The following is a 16,713-nucleotide window of genomic DNA, read 5'->3' on the forward strand; positions in this document are numbered from 1 at the left end:
TGCTGCAGCGGTCTCTGGCCGTGCTGCTGTGGGTGGCTGTCTCCCTCGGCGGCGCCCCTGTCCAGGCTGCCACTCCGAGGTCTCTGTGGCCTGAGCAGGTGTCCCGGAGGCAGCCTGCCGAGCCGAATCTGTGGGCGGGCCATCAGTAGCCTGATGCTGTGGTGAGGGTCAAGGTCTCCTGCGAGGGCAGGCCTTGGCCAGATGACCGACCTGCCTGCAAATGAAGCACTGGTTCGGGAGCCTCGAGAACTCCACTCTCTGATCTATCCACCCCCCCCCTATCCTAGGTAGCTGAATGACCTTAGGAAGGGAGGAGATGTCAGACACCAACACTCTGACCGAAGGTAGCCCAGCTGCTCTGGCCACCACTGAAGCTGCTGAGGGGCCCGTCTCTAGTACCGAGCCCACCAATCCTCCGAGCCTGGAGAGGAGCGGAAGATACTCCCGGCGGAGACCAGGGAAACAAACTTTAATATGGAAGAGGCGCTCTCCCTGCTCCACCGCTGCTGGGTCAAATCCATGCTGCCAAGGTCTGAAGAAAGCCCGAGCACCCCTGATGTCCAGAGGACTCATGGCAAGGACCTTGGCAACGCTCTGGGCAGCCTCGAACTCGATCTGATAATGGCCCCGACCCAGGAGCTGTACATCCAGGATCTTGCCCACATCTGCAAGAAGGCGAGCCTGAAGAAGATCCCTGATCTCCCCTCTGCTGGGGCGAGTGCCGACTATACGGCAGATGGTGGAATGAGCCTGGAGGCGTTCCACCTCTGCGGTGAGGCTCGCTTCCTCTTCCGGCGAAAGAGAAAGCCTGATGGGGATGTCCTCGGGGGCGGGCGAGGGGGCTGCGGATGAGTCCCTCTGAGGCGAGGCGGGAGGAGTCTCCATCAGAGTCTGAAGCTCAGGCGAAGGCGAGGCGAAAGCGGAAATCCTGCAAGAAACGGGCTGCACACAAAGAGGCGGAAGACCGGATGAAAATGAAAAAACAAAACCCCCTGGGGGTGAAAAACAGCACGAAAGAGGAGGGAGGGGGCGAAAAATCGAAGGAGAAGCCCTGGGGGGGGGGGGGGGGGGCAACAACGCGAAAGGGAGGGGGGGCGGGGCGCTGCTGAAGGGAGGCGGGCGCGAACAGGCAAAGAGGGGGGGGGCGAACAGGCGAAAAAGGGAGGGGGAGCGAACAGGCGAAGAGGGGGGGGGGGCGAACAGACGAAGAGGCTAGGAGGGGGGGGGCGAGATGGCGAGGAGGGGGGAGGCGCAGCAGCGAGGAAGGAGGGGGCGCAACGGCGAGAAGAAGGGGCGGGGGCACAGAAGCGATGGCATGCGGGGGTGGAAGGAAAGGGACGCGAGGGAGGGAAGGCGATGGGCGCGCAGCTCAGGGTGGAGGCGGGAGCTTCAGCCTGAGTTTTGCTTTTCTAGCTTTAGCTTTTCTTTTCTGGCTTTAGGGCCTCACTTTTTGGCCCTAGAGCTGCTTTTTGCTTTTTGGTCCGGTCCAATCTCCTCTTGCTAGTTGTGCTCCTGGCTTGCAGTCAACTCAATTTGACTTTTTGCTTTTCTCTGCTTTTCAACCAAAACTGGCTCTTTTCCATGTGCAAACTTTATGGTCCCTGTTTCCATGCCTTCTGCCACCTGTATAGTGTCCGCGCAAGGGTACCATCATGTGAAAAGAGCACAAGGAAGACCAAATAGTTACATTCCCTTCCTCTTATATCGCAGTTGTCCTCAACTGCGGAATGCAAGTGTTCAAAGCATATCCATATGTTCCACGTATATCCATATGTTCCAAGTACTAGCCCCATATGGTGAGCTTTGTATCTGGTCATTCCCCATATCTGTGGTGTCATCTGCACATCTGGTGTAGCATGCGCTGAGCTAGGACCATGTGAAACAACGGAGCCTTTTCTTTAAACCTGAATTTAGTGAGTTTAGAAATCCTTTAAAACAGCATACATGAAACTGAAAATAGATGAAGTAGAGTCGACACCAGATGGGGTCCCGAATTACCCACTGAAGGGCCTCCCCCCTACAAGCAGGAGTATTTGCTTTATTTCTTCTTCTAGAGATCTGTAAACAAGCTCAACTGTGTCCACAAGACTGAGCGGATAAACTAACTGACTAACCACCAAATGCAAGGACAAGGCGACCAAACGCTGGGCAGAACTGTGCATAAGCTTTAGCCAACTGTGAAGCTATCTTTGAGTAATACACCAGCCCAAGACTGAGGGAGGGTGTGCTGTAAACTCCTGAAGAGACTGAGCTTCTTTGCCTTGGGCTAAGAGCACAAGTAGGCTGAAAGTATGCTCAGGCACAGGCCTAAGCATACATGCTTGAGTGCTGATGTTAATCTCTGAATTTCTGAGTGTATGTTTGGGACTGAATTTGCTCTTGCCTTTTCATATGGCCTATGGGTGCTGGTCGACTGCTTGTAGAGACTGTCGACCTGCAGGACTGCTCAAGACTGGCTGCAAATGGCATTTAATGCCTTCAATGCATAGCTGGTGCAACTGAACCCGACTAGCATCTAATGCTTAGTCGGCTGCTGGTATACCTGGTCGGGCTATTGGGCAACCCAGTCTAGCCTGGCCGACTAGTTCCCCAAAGCCCATGAAGAGCTGCCGATTGGGTCTTGTGACTACCCCTTGCAAGGCTAGCCATCATTTGGGCTACCTTGGGGCTAGCCTTAGGGTTAGCCCTCTTCTACATGAGATGCAACTGTTAGCAGTCCTCTCCTGTCTGTATATTTACACCAGGGCCTCTGTTGTGGGTGTGCCCGCCCGATTTAGGTGTTTTCTCATTTTTCCCCACTCTCCATATTTTTCTCTATTTTTCCTCAAGTGTGGGAGGCTATCCTGTGGTTCCTGGCTGGTCCAGACACTAGCCGACTGCTGGTCTAAGTGTTTTGACATAGGTCGACTGCTCCTGCTTCTCCACGACTCACTTTGAGTGCTGCCCAACTGCATGTAGCTGGCCGACTGGAGATAGTGCAGGTCAGGTGTCTTTAGGCTGCTGTTGTCTGCCTTTTATGCTGGCCGACTGGATCATAGGGGCCATATAAAATGGCCCCTAGTCCCCCACACACTTTGTATTGGGTATTGTGGGATTTTCTTGTGTATATAGTAGAGTTACATGCCTCTCTCTCTCCCTCTCTATTGCTGTGTTTTTCTGCAATGCACTTTCTCTTGTGTTTTCAGGTCTTGTCTTCATCTCTGCTGCATATTCTGACATGGTATCAGAGCTCTAGGCTCTTGGAAGATCTTGGGAACTGTGTGAGCAAGAGGGGGGCTGTTTTGTTGCTGATTGGTGGACTGTTTTGGACCGTTCGGGAAGAGGAGAAGCAAGAGGAAGAAGGGCTGATTTGCTCAACAGCCACTTGCAAGTTTAAGTTCTTCATTTTTCCCACCCACACACCCTTTTCAGTTACACCCCCGCAATGGCAGATTTACTTGAGATGGCGGAGAAGCATGTGAAGATCCCGACACTCCCCACATTCCTAGTGGACCGTCAATTGGACGGGAACAACTACGGCATATGGAAGGTAATGATGGAATTTGTTTTGGAGTCTTACGACCTTGCTGATTTCATTGTTGTTGGGGCTCCACGGCCGGAGTTAGAGGAAGGGGAGTTACCCTCGATTCGGAAGGAACATGAGGCACAGGCACAGTTATGGGATCGTGTCAATGCCAGGGTCTGTTCTTTCATTTTCCTCAACTCCACATTGCAGGTAATCAATCATATCAAGCATATGACGCTGACCAGAGGTATATGGCAGCATTTGGCTTCTCTCTACAACAGGATATCACCCATGAAGAGGATCTCCTTGGAAGTACAGATGCGGGTGATGAATCTTGCAAAGTCATTGACGATGTGGGAGCACATCAACAAGCTGCAAGCTCTTCAGCAGGAAGTTCTCCAGGCTGGGAAGGAGATATCATCGAAGGATATGGCCATAACATTGCTGTCACATTTGCCCTCTCAGTACTCAGCATTTTAATCTTCATTGATTACCAGGGGCAGGCTCAACACCATCACATGGGAGGAGCTTGTGCCCATGGTCTTGGACCAGGAGGAAAGATTCACGAACCCTCCGCAGGGCGGAGGTTCGGAGGCCTTAACTGGCCAACGGTCGAAAGGCCATAACAACAAGGGCAAAGGGAAGGCTTCACCGGAGAAGTCTTCTGAGAAGAAGTCCGCCGACTCAGACCACGAGAAACTAAAGGCAGAGAGGACCTGTAATGATTGTGGTGAGAAAGGCCACTATTGGAGGCAGTGTCCCAAGCAGAGCACCGAGAAGGGTGCAGAATCCTCAGCAGCAACCGTGAAGACTCCAGCTTTTATGCACATGGAGGTTATGGACACCGATGTTTTATTTTCTTCATGCAGGGAGGAGGTTGGAGGACTCTCCACTACGGATACTCGGGAGTGGATTCTAGACAGTGGTGCTTCCAGGCACATAACTCCTTCCCATTCGGCTTTACAAGATCTTTGCACGTATTCTGGTCACATTCTTACTGGGGATACATCCACTATCCCAGTTCATAGTGAGGACAGGTTGGAGATAGTTCCCGATGGCAGAGGGAGGAAGCATTCTTCCCAAGTGTTGTATGTTCCATCACTTGGTTTTCATCAGTTGTCAGTTCATCAAGTTTACAAGACTGGCAAACAGGTGGAGTTTGATGAGCATTTTGTTGCTCTCTGGGGGACAAGGCAACAAGCCAGGTAGTTTGGGAAGGCGGACTGGAGAATGGAGTTTACAAACTCTCAGCACTCTCTCCCAGGTCCTCAATTTTGTGATGAGTGGCAGTCTACTTTAGTGTGGATATGCTGCAGGTGCAAGCTTTTCCAGACCAGATCGTGGATGGCTTGTCAGTTGATGGCAACAGTTGGCAAGAACCTTCTAGTACAGATGTTGGTAGTTCTTGTGTTCGTCAGTCAGAGGAAACTTTACAGGTAACCTATGCTCTGATGTCTCGTAGTATTCGGGACAAAGATATTCCCGTAGAGCTGAGGAAGTTATTTCCACGGGGACCTATCGGAAGGCCAGGCAGGTGGCAGTTGATTACTTGTAGAAGGAGCTGGATGTTGCACATTCTCCGGGCTTTGTGGTTCCGAATTCAGAGGGGGTGGTTTACAGGTTTTCGAAGGCCTTCAGTGATCTTCAACAGGTTTCCAGGACTTGGCATCCCACTGTAACAGTTGTTGATCCTTGTGAGCAGTATGATACCTCCTTGACTCGGAAGCAGAATGGTTCATTGATTTGGTTGAGGCATACCAGATTGGACGGGAGCTTCTTGATGAGGCTCTTGAGCTCATGTTTGCAGAGGACTCTTTGGGAGGCAAGATTGCGTATCTTGTGGTTTCTGCAGCATGCGAAGGATCTTGGACTCTTTTACATAGGAGGGGGATTGATGGATGGAGTCAGACTCCACGGATGGAGTGGCTCAGTTTGGGGAGGAGAGCAAGACACGAGGACCTTGACATCAGGCTACATTTTTTCCCTTGGCTCAAGAGCGGTTTCATGGAGCAGTAAGAGGCAGCCATCTATTGCCTTGTCATCGACAGAGGCTAAACAAACGGCCAAACAGAAATATACAATCAATTGGCATTTGGTGTTCTCAAGGTGTATTGCCATGATTACCTGTCGAAGCGGGAGCATTATCTTCCTTTGGTATAGGCAATCCTGAATGATACTCATTCACCCAATATTGGTCGAACTCCCTTGGTATAGGCAATCCTGAATGATACTCATTCACCCAATATTGATCGAACTCCTTATGAGGCAGTTTTTGGCCACCATTTTTGGTCACTTCTTACAAGGATCATGTCACCTTCAAGACCACAGAAACATTTTCAAAATCATCATTGAGTCAGTAAAGGAGCGCTTCACCAAAGCTCACAAAGCATACACTACGCAAGCCAACAAGTCTAGAAGAGATGTCAACTACAAAGAAGGGGATTGGGTGTTTCTTTGGATCATGAAGCGGAGATTGAAGCAAGTAGGTAAGTGTTGTCCCAAGCTCTCCTTTTGAAGCTTTGTCCCTTTCCGATCATCAAAAAGATTAGTGATGTCTCCATGATGCTCAAGCTACCAGATAGTTGGACTATGCACAGCGTCTTCCATGTTTCTTGGTTGAAGCCCTATGTTGGAGCAATTTTGCAAGTGGTCTTAGATAAGCAACAGCCTGAGATGGTTGAAGAAGCCGAAGTCATCGAGCCCGAGCAAATTCTCCTCCAAAGATGGAAGCATGGTTCTTATTGTAGACAAAGATGATTATCTTTCCTAGCAAGTACATGCGTTGACCTTCTTTATGTAGGGATAGGATGGAACAGGTTAGTTTTGCTTTTTTGACCTACATAATTATGTCCAAAAAGTCATATTTGGACCTCCAAACTGTGTCCAAAAGGTGTCCATCCATGAGCGCATTTTTGGGACATGTGCAGGCTGAATAAGGGTTTCTGACACTAGGATTTCCGTTTTAGGGTTTGTTGGCCAAGATTAGGGTTTTTGTATTTTGCATGAGTTTAGCCCTAGCAACAGTGTTTTCAGCCCTAGATTTAGTATGGAAAATGGAAAAACCAAATTAGGGTTTTTGTTTTTAGGGTTTCAACCCATTTCTACATGCACAAGTCTTAGCATAGGTCTAACCTAGGTAGGGAAAAGCTTCTTTCTGATACTCCCTCCACCAAAACCTCACCTCAATGAAAAGCATGATGCTTAGAAAGAAGAGTTACGGCATGAGTATAAGACTATGCAAAGCGTTGGAGACGGGAAGATGAAGAAGAATACAAAAGGGAACAAGAACGCCAAACCCACTATGAAAGGAAACTAGAACAAATCATGGCCAAGTATGGGCAACAACTCATAGAAGAGGACCGTCGACAACGAGAGAAAGTAGCACGTCAAGTAAAGCTTTATGAAGAGGCACATCAAGCCCTACTTCTTGCTTCTGTGCAAGCAAAGCACATATCAAGGAAACACGGGCACCGTTCATGGAAGCATCAGCAAAGGCCAAGGAGGAATCGCCTAGGGTTGTCAAGCAGCCCAAGACCCAGAGCATTGACCCAAGAAAGGGAGAGCTTCCAAGGCAAGAGTTCTCACGAGATGTGATCATTGAAGGACGTGTTTTCAAGGAGGTGCCGTTTCCTGGGATGCACGTACCAGAGCCAGAAGCGAAAACAGAACCAGAACTAGAACCATAGATCAAGCGGGTGGGTCCCTCCAAATCCCGTCTGGAGAAGGATGAGGTCAGCCCAACAGTTTCCAAGAAGGTAGATCTCTCCAAATCCTATTTGGAGGAGGATGAGGTCAGCCTGATAGTTCCGAGAAGCTTCCATAAAATCTCTCCAAATCTTGTGAGGAGGAGGATGAGACTAATGTGATTCACAAGATCCACATATCAAGCCAGAGAACTTGAAGACCAAGTCAGAAAGCTTGGGGTTGAGCCAAAGGATATGAAGTGGAGCCTTCAATTGGACTGGAACGGAATCGGAGTAAAGATGTAAGGAGTACCCGAGTGCCCCAAGCTTAGCACTAGGGGATGTCATGTGCATCCGTTAATCCCAATGCTTATAGACACGATTATCTTTCCTAGCAAGTATATGGGCAGATTTAGAGGCAAATTTGGACCTGATTCTGAGGCCCTATAGGTGCCCAGAAGTGCTTAGAACATGAGCCCATGGATGGCACACCTTTTGGGCACAGTTTGGAGGCCCAAACACGGCTTTTTGGACATCATTATGTAGGTCAAAAAGGCAAAACCAACCTGTTCCATCTTATCTCTATATAAAGGAGGTCAAAGGGCATGGAAAGGCAAAAATCACATAGATCTCTCAGGCATCTCACAGGTGTTGGCAAGAATCCCCACATAGAGGAACTCTAGACAAGAAAGCAAGCATCTGGAGAGCACCAAGATGTGGAATCAGCAAGCTTTTGTATGCACGTAGATTAGCATGCACAAATTGGATCTAGGTCAAGATCCAAGATCATTCTACAGATTCACATTTGGAATATAGAGTAGATTAGCTCTACCTTGTCTTCTATGTGTTTGCTAAACATAGGATTAGCGTTAATGTCTTTTACTTAGTATTAAATCATAGACACACTTCTACAAGCACCCATGTCACATGTAAATATCCCAAGGGCCTATACCTGAACTCTTCCGCCTTGTGCATAAGAGTTCCGGAGTCGAGCAATCCACACCAGATGTGGAGTTGACAAATCTTCAAAAGAGCTATTCACACACACAAGCGGTAGGGCAATCCCAGAAAGGCTCTCATGTGATCAAAAAAAGTCTGGAAATTTTTTTAGGATTTCATTAGCAACCAAATCGGAAAATCCCTTGTGTAGAACACCCTTTCACGACACAAGAAGAACATGTCCCAGATTTCGTTGCTCTTAGGATTTCATCAGCAACCAAATCTGCAAATCCCTTGCGTAGAACACCCTTTCAAGCAAGAAGAACCTGTCCCAAGCTAGGGTTCCTACTGAAATTAGGATTTTTGCTGTTTTTAGGGTTTTTGATAGAAACTTAGGGTTTTTGACAGAAAATTAGGGTTCTTGGCAGCACGTCTGCCCTAACCGTACAGCCCTGTACGGTGATGATGTGGTAGTTGCACATACGTCCGTACAACTCCAAGAGATGGGGTGAGAGAGAGTAGGCACCTCTTGACGTGCGCATGAGAAAGCCCACCCTATCCATACAATGTCTTACATATGTCCGTACAGTTCGTATGGTGGCAATGGCACAACCGTCCATATAGCATTGGTCGTACAGCTCCAAGCGATGAGGTGAGAGAGAGAGAGAGAGAGAGAGTAGGCGCCTCTTGATGTGTGCATGAGAAAGTCCCAAGCATGTGCATATATATGGGTTGCCTTGCTTTTCCACACTTTTTCCCAAAAGCTTTATAAGCTTTAATGTTTGCTTTTATGAAAGCCATGCTTATTAGAAAGGTGCCAAACATATATTAATGATGGCCTTTTCCCCGGGTGTCCACACTTAAGTGTGTGTGAAAACCTTTACTTCACAAGCCCTTTTTATTGGTTGTCCGGCCTTGTTTTAATGTAATATGTACATGTTAGAATATTGTGCATCTTAGTGTTATATTGGCTTTACCTATTTTTGGGGTATTTTAGCTATTTCTTCTATTTTAGGAAGTCGTGAGCAGTTGGCCAGCTCACTCCCTTCACTATAAAAAAGGAGCCTCACATATTCACTTGATGTAGCTCAATCCCAAGCACAAGTTCAACACTTTCTTGCTGGCTATTGCCATTGTAAAGCTTCATTCTATTATAAAAGGTGATCTTGTCCACAAGCTCTCTCTCCTTTGCTCCCTCTTCTCTCTTGTTTTGTCTATGCTTCCGCCTGTGCATACTCCAACATGGTATCAATCGCTTAGGTACCCGGCTGCATCCTACAAGGTGACTGTTTTCTTCATATATTGGCTGCGTTTCTGGCTTCTGAATGCAACTGTTCTTCCCCTTTCCAACTGCTGCGTTTTCCTGGAGACCAAATAGTGGCTGCGTTTTCTGAACATAGCTGCGTTTTTCTATTCCCGGTGCTCTTCCTCATCAGCGTTTCACTCCCCGGGCTGCCCTGTTGCTGCTGCTTCGTGCCACGCATCAGCGGCAAGCTTCTTGGTGCTGTTTTTTAGCATTGATCGCAGTGAAAGGGCTGTTTTTCTCTGTTTTTACAGCATGGACTGCAGTGGAAAGTGTTTTCTTGCATGTGGTGCATCCCGACAAGCGGCCCCAACCTCTCTACTTCCTCCCCGGCCTCCCCTCCCTCCGGTTGGGTGTTTTCGGTGCATTTTGGTGGACTGTTTTGGTGCTGTGTCCAGCCTCTTTCTCTCTCAGATTTGAGAGGGGGCTGATTGGTCCTGGTGCCTCGCTTCGTCAGAGAGTGCTCGAGAGGAGTCTTGGAGTGCTCAGATTTGTGTACTTTGTTGCTGTGGATATGGCTCCCCCCTGTACGAACAAGGATGACAAGTTGGACGGAACCAACTATGCACTTATATCAGTACAGAAGAAAGGTCGGAGTCGTTGCTTCTCATGTGGGAAGAGAGGACATCTGTCCAAGGATTGTTTGTCCAAGAAGAAGGACAAGACCAATCACCTCAGAAGAAGGGCAAAGACACGACACATGACAGTGATACAGATACTTCTAGTAACACATCTAGGGTTCCCAAGGCATTTCCGGCTCAAGAGGACCAAGATGGTGTACTTCTCTAGTATACATGCAGTTTCCCCATGTGCTTCCAGCCAGAGGAGGCTTGTGGGTAGGAGAGGGGGTTGATTGCAGCTCCGCTTACTGGTGCATAGGAACCATGATTCGGAGTTCCAAGCATTAGATATTTTGCAAGACATAGTTATCTTTGGTGTAGCAGAGATTATAGACTGGATTTGTTCCGAGTTCATTGTTTAAGGCTTTTGGGACGTGATGTGTTCATCGTCCACTGTTAGGGATTATGGGTGCGGTGTGTCCAGCAGCTCATCTTCTTATTCTTAGAGTTCACTACACACTTGTGTGGGAATTCATAGCCAAGCAAAGTTCCTTGCTGTTTGTGGTGGCATTTTGTTTGGAGGAAATAAGTTGGTGGGTGTTCTCTCCTAGGTGATTCCAGTTTCTGCAGTTCTGAAGGGTCCATGGTTACATCTTCATCAACTTTTTTTCCTATAAATAGAAGCCTCCCCCTTTGTAAAAGGTTAATAGTGTTTATGCACTGTTACTCTATTCCTACCCAGAGCCAATTACATTGAATTTTCTTGATAATTCAATTGTTTTTGGCTTAATCCTCTCCAAAGTAATTGGTGGCCACTCTTGATCCAAACAAGAGTAGAACCCTCAATCCCTCAAGCCAAAGAAAAGCTTACAAACTCTATGTAAGCTAAATTCTTCTTACTTTTAAATTTTAAATCTATGGTTTTCTTAATCTTCTTGTTTTTTATAGTTGATTAAATTAAATTCTGATGCTATGCCTTGATGAAAAGACCATCCCCTTCTCTTCCTTACAATTCAGCCCTTCTTTATTCTAGAATGATTAACAAATAAATTGATTAAACTTTTCTTATTGTTTACTCTCTTGAAATTGAAAATTGTGTAGATTAGAGTCCTTTATACCTTATTGGGGTTAATTTAAATAGAAAATAAAATCTTAAAAATTGAGAAATGGTCAACCATACAAAGGAGGTTATAGCAAAATTTTCTTGAATTTTGTGGAAAAGAAAGTTTATTTTTATGTTATTCTAAAAGAGTAATTCCCACCATTTGTACATTCTAAAAGAAATATTCTAATTTACTCCATGTACATATTCACCTATGAATATGCATGGATATCAGTATTATTAATTATAAAAATTAATTTTTATGCATAGGAAGATACATAGTAAAAAAATTTATTATAAAAGTGTTATTTTCATTGAATTTAATTTCTATGCATAGAAAGATGCATAATGAAAATTTTTATTATAAAAGTATTGTTTTCATTGAATTTAATTTCTATGCATAGAAAGATACATAATGAAATTTTTTATTATAAAAGTGTTGTTTTCATTGAATTTAATTTCTATGTATAGAAAGATGCATAATGAAAATTTTTATTATAAAAGTATTGTTTTCATTAAAATTGATTTTATGCATAGAAAGATGCATAAAAGATTTATTTTTATTTCAAAGTGTTATTCTCATTAAAATTGATTTTATGCATAGAAAGATGCATAAAAGATTTATTTTTCTTTCAAAAGTGTTATTCTCATTAAAATTGATTTTATGCGTAGAAGAATGCATAAAAGATTTATTTTTCTTTCAAAAGTGTTATTCTTATTAAAATTGATTTTATGTGTAGAAAGATGCATAAAAGATTTATTTTTCTTTCAAAAGTGTTATTCTCATTAAAATTGATTTTATGCGTAGAAAGATACATAAAAGATTTATTTTTCTTTCAAAAGTGTTATTTTCATTAAAATTGATTTTATGCATAGAAAGATGCATAAAAGATTTATTTTTCTTTCAAAAGTGTTATTCTCATTAAAATTGATTTTATGCATAGAAAGATGCATAAAGGATTTATTTTTCTTTCAAAAGTGTTATTTTCATTAAAATTGATTTTATACATAGAAAGATGCATAAAGGATTTATTTTTATTTCAAAAGTGTTATTCTCATTAAAATTTTATTTCAAAAGTGTTGTTTTCATTAAAATTGATTTTATGCATAGAAAGATGCATAAAGGATTTCTTTTTATTTCAAAAGTGTTATTTTCATTAAAATTGATTTTATGCATAGAAAGATGCATAAAGGATTTATTTTTATATCAAAAGTGTTATTTTTATTAAAATTGATTTTATGCATAGATAGATGCATAAAGGATTTATTTTTATTTCAAAAGTGTTATTTTCATTAAAATTGATTTTATGCATAGATAGATGCATAAAGGATTTATTTTTATTTGAATGAATGGATGGATGGATGGATGTGATGTGAATAGAGGTGATGAGATGTGAGGTGAATAGATGTAATGAGATGTGATGAGAATCAGATAGGTGTGAATGAATGGATGGATGGATGGATGTGATGTGAATAGAGGTGATGAGATGTGAGGTGAATAGAGGTGATGAGATGTGAGGTGAATAGATGTGATGAGATGTGATGAGAATCAGATAGATGTGAATGAATGGATAGATGGATGTGATGTGAATAGAGGTAATGAGATGTGAGGTGAATAGATGTGATGAGAATCAGATAGATATGAATGAATGGATGGATGGATGGATGTGATGTGATGTGAATAGAGGTAATCAGATGGATGTGATGTGATGTGAATAGAGGTAATGAGATGTGAGGTGAATAGATGTGATGAGATGTGATGTGAATCAGATAGATGTGAATGAATGGATGGATGGATGTGATGTGAATAGAGGTGATGAGATATGAGGTGAATAGAGGTGAATAGATTTGATGAGATGTGATGAGAATCAGATAGATGTGAATGAATGGATGGATGGATGTGATGCGAATAGAGGTAATGAGATGTGAGGTGAATAGATGTGATGAGAATCAAATAGATATGAATGAATGGATGGATGGATGTGATGTGAATAGAGGTAATGAGATGTGAGGTGAATAGATGTGATGAGAATCAAATAGGTGTGAATGAATGGATGGGTGGATGTGATGTGAATAGAGGTGATGAGATGTGATGTGAATCAGATAGATGTGAATGAATGGATGGGATGTGATGTCATGTGAATCAGGATGTAAATGAATGATATGGGATGTGAGTGGATGATATGTGATGAAAATGGATATGAATGTATAAGTGAAGAATGGATGTGAATGTATAAGTGAAGAATGGACGTGGATGTGTATGTGAAAGAATGGATGTGGATACGTATGTGAAAGAATGTGATGTGTATGTGAAGAATGGATGTGAATGAGTATGTGAAAGAATGGATGTGGATGTATGTGAAAGAATGGATATAGATGTGTATGTGAAAGAATGTGATGTGATATAAAGAGATGTGATGTGTCATGAATATATGTGGATGTGAAGATATGTGGATGTGAAGTGATAGATATAAATGTATGGATAGATGTGAGAAGTCGTACCTATGAACGATTGGATGGATGTGGATGAATGAGATGAGATGTGTATGAATGAGATAGGATGTGGATAGAAGTGATGTGATATAATGTGGAGAGAATGTATGTGATGGGGTGGTTATGAGAATGTATGTGGTAGATATGAACGAATGAATGTGATGGTTATGAATGAATGTGATATGATGTAAATGGAGATAGATGTGATGTGTGATGTGAACGAATATGATGTGATGAGATGTGGATATGGGTAGATGCGAGTGGATGAGATCTGATGCGGATAAATGAGAAAAGATATGATGAAATAGAAAATGATGTAGTGAGAATTGGAATACATATGAAACAAATGAGAATGATGTGGAACAATATAGAAAGACGAGAGTTTATAGAAACTGTATTTATGACCTGTTTTTAAAATGACTATTTTATGTCAAGAATGCTGGGGAAGCATTTTGACCGTCTTGTGAATGAGGTCGTGGAGACCTAATCTGTTAAGTTGCAATAGCTGACGGAGAGTCAATGGAGGACGTCTCGCATAGCCAAGTCGGCCGAGGTCTTGACCAGCCTCGGTTCAAACAATGTCACACAAATGAAAATAAAGTCCAAGCAAACATCAATGATGCATATGCACATGTAAACTTGGATAGCCACCCTCAGATGTCTTGTATCCATCATCTCCCTCTGCCATAGAGTACACCGTATGTACATGGCCAAATGTTCAAGTCCCATGGATCCCACCGAGTGGGATAATTATGTCCCTCATGATCCAAGAAATTAGGGGTTTGTGACAGCTGCAACATTCTCAGCACAAGCTGCCGACACCCGAGGGGATTGAGAAACCATGAATGGGACACCCACACCCCCAAGGAGATTGGGCCCTGGACTCTAGACCCCTGCATACGTGGATTTATCCAAGATTGGGCAGAGAGCTAGAAGCCCCTGTCCTCCCAGATCCACACCCTCTTCTCGTCTGTTTAAGATTGAGGACATTCTTCAAAGACAGAGAGGCTCTGCCTTGAGTGGTAAATATTGCCTCTGTACAATCATAGAGGAGGATGACCCACGATGAGCACCAATGGTTACACCAAACTCATAACTCATCGTACATCTAGGACCCGGCTAGTGCATGGGCCTATTTTCTTTGGCATTTTTTGTTTCCATGTTTATGATCTTCAATTTCCGTATGGAATGTATGTAACATTTTTTGGTCTCATAGACCCATTGATTCTTTAGTAGATGTTAATAAAATCTTTCTTTTCTCTCTCTCACGAGGGAATAGCATATCTTGGTACTCCCAGGTGGTCCAATGGCACATCAATTACAGATGGACTGGCTAACAACGCATACTAGCAGCACCAGGGATACCTCAACCATCGCGCCTCCCAAGGGTCACATTGGAGAAAGCACTACAATTACAGCATGCTAGATGTCAAAGGCATACTGGACTGAAACGACTGTTAGTGCATGGGCCTATTTTCTTTGGCATTTTTGTTTCCATGTTTATGATCTCCAATTTCCACATGGAATGTATGTAACATTTTTTGGTCTCATAGACCCATTGACTCTTTAGTAGATGATAATAAAATATTTCTTTCTTTCTTTTCTCTCTCTCACGAGGGAATAGCATATCTTGGTACTCCCAGATGGTCCAACAGTTTGAGGCACATCGGTTACAGATGGACTGGCTAACAATGCATACAAGCACCACCAGAGATACCTCGATCATCATGCCTCCCAACGGTCACATTGGAGAGAGCACTACAATTACAGCATGCTAGACGTCAAAGGCATACTGGACTAAAACGACTGTTAGCCTATTGGTGCTATGAAAGTTTTAACAGAGAAGGGGTACAACAGAAGACTTGCAGAAAACACAATTATACACAAGTTAACCTATGCTAAACTTGTAGTATTGACTCCAAGAAACCAACCCCAATTATACAGTGAGTAGAAGTACAAATGGCTATCTGGAAGTTACAAAAGAGATCAACACTCTGAACTCAGCCCAAGTTGCACATGAATCCTACTGTCGGGCGCAAATGCTGGCTCGTCCTGCTTTTCCTGCTCTTGAGCTCCCCCAAAGGTCACTTCTACATAGGAAAGGAAATAGAGAATGATGGCAATGAGGACTGGGGAAGCCTATTCATAGCTGAATCACATGAGCTGCTGGGGACTCTTAAATTGCTCTGGGACTCTTCAGGTCTGAGCTGTTTGCTATTAAGCTGCTGTCTGCCCAGTCCTCGCTGTCAGCCCGGCTGCCCGGGCTGCTGTCCACCCACACCGCTCCAGCCCGTCCACCAAACTGCCCAGCCTAAAAGGCTGCTCAGCAGGTCAATCCAGTGGTCAGTTGGTCACAACCTCTCCAAATCTGAGAGATCCTTCAGTAGCATATGAGTGCTCCACCACAGGTGCTGGATGTAGAGAGTCTGTCACAGATGCGGAGGAGACACACTGATATCTATCAGCCAGATAGAGGGCTTGTACTTGAGATGCTGAGTCCTCCCTTTCTTTGAACTGGGGAGTTTTTATCACCACATGTTTCAGCTATTCATTGCCATACCCATGAATGTTGTATTAGCCAGTTTGTCTTATCTGATTCCATGAGACAGTTACTTCATGGATGTATTGTAACACTTTTGATCTCATTTTACAATGTTGTGGAACCATGAGAGGTGACAAGATATTCACAACACTCATGGCCTATATCCCTTTTTATCATCAGGGCTCAGACATAGTATCTGCTAACCCTAACCTTTGCACTGCAATTAAAAAAATATTGAAAATCAGAATTTAACTTACTTGCAGATGGGTTTGCGCCCGCCTGTCAGCGATAAGCTTCGCATGCCTTTGGATTGCTTCCTTGTAGAGCTCATGGATTCTCTCTTGAAGCAATGACTCCTGCCCAATAACTTGAGGATATTCTCTGTGGTGTGGCCAAAACAAGATTTTATGAAAAATACTTCATACTTCACCCATCCAGTATATACACATGGAACATAGTTTGCATTAATGCATTTATTTAAGTCATTCCAAATTGTTTACTATTCTACATTCAGTTATTTTTTTCAAATTACTGCAGCTGTTTTATCATTCTACAATTATTTATTTATCAAAATAGTTACAACTGT

General features: G+C 43.7%; 1 protein-coding gene across 1 annotated transcript in view; it reads right to left on the bottom strand.

The window, feature by feature from the left end:
• LOC147629984 (uncharacterized) overlaps positions 1-16,713 on the bottom strand; it is a 70,203-nt gene that overhangs the window by 53,010 nt on the left and 480 nt on the right. Inside the window, exon 2 of the mRNA XM_086810901.1 lies at positions 16,385-16,508. Within this exon, the coding sequence (XP_086667027.1) occupies positions 16,385-16,508 (124 nt within the window). The remainder of the gene's footprint in view (positions 1-16,384; positions 16,509-16,713) is intronic.

Source organism: Cibotium barometz, chromosome 17 (genome assembly GCF_041138505.1).
Source record: "Cibotium barometz isolate CiBa-2024 chromosome 17, ASM4113850v1, whole genome shotgun sequence".
NCBI lineage: Eukaryota > Viridiplantae > Streptophyta > Polypodiopsida > Cyatheales > Cibotiaceae > Cibotium > Cibotium barometz.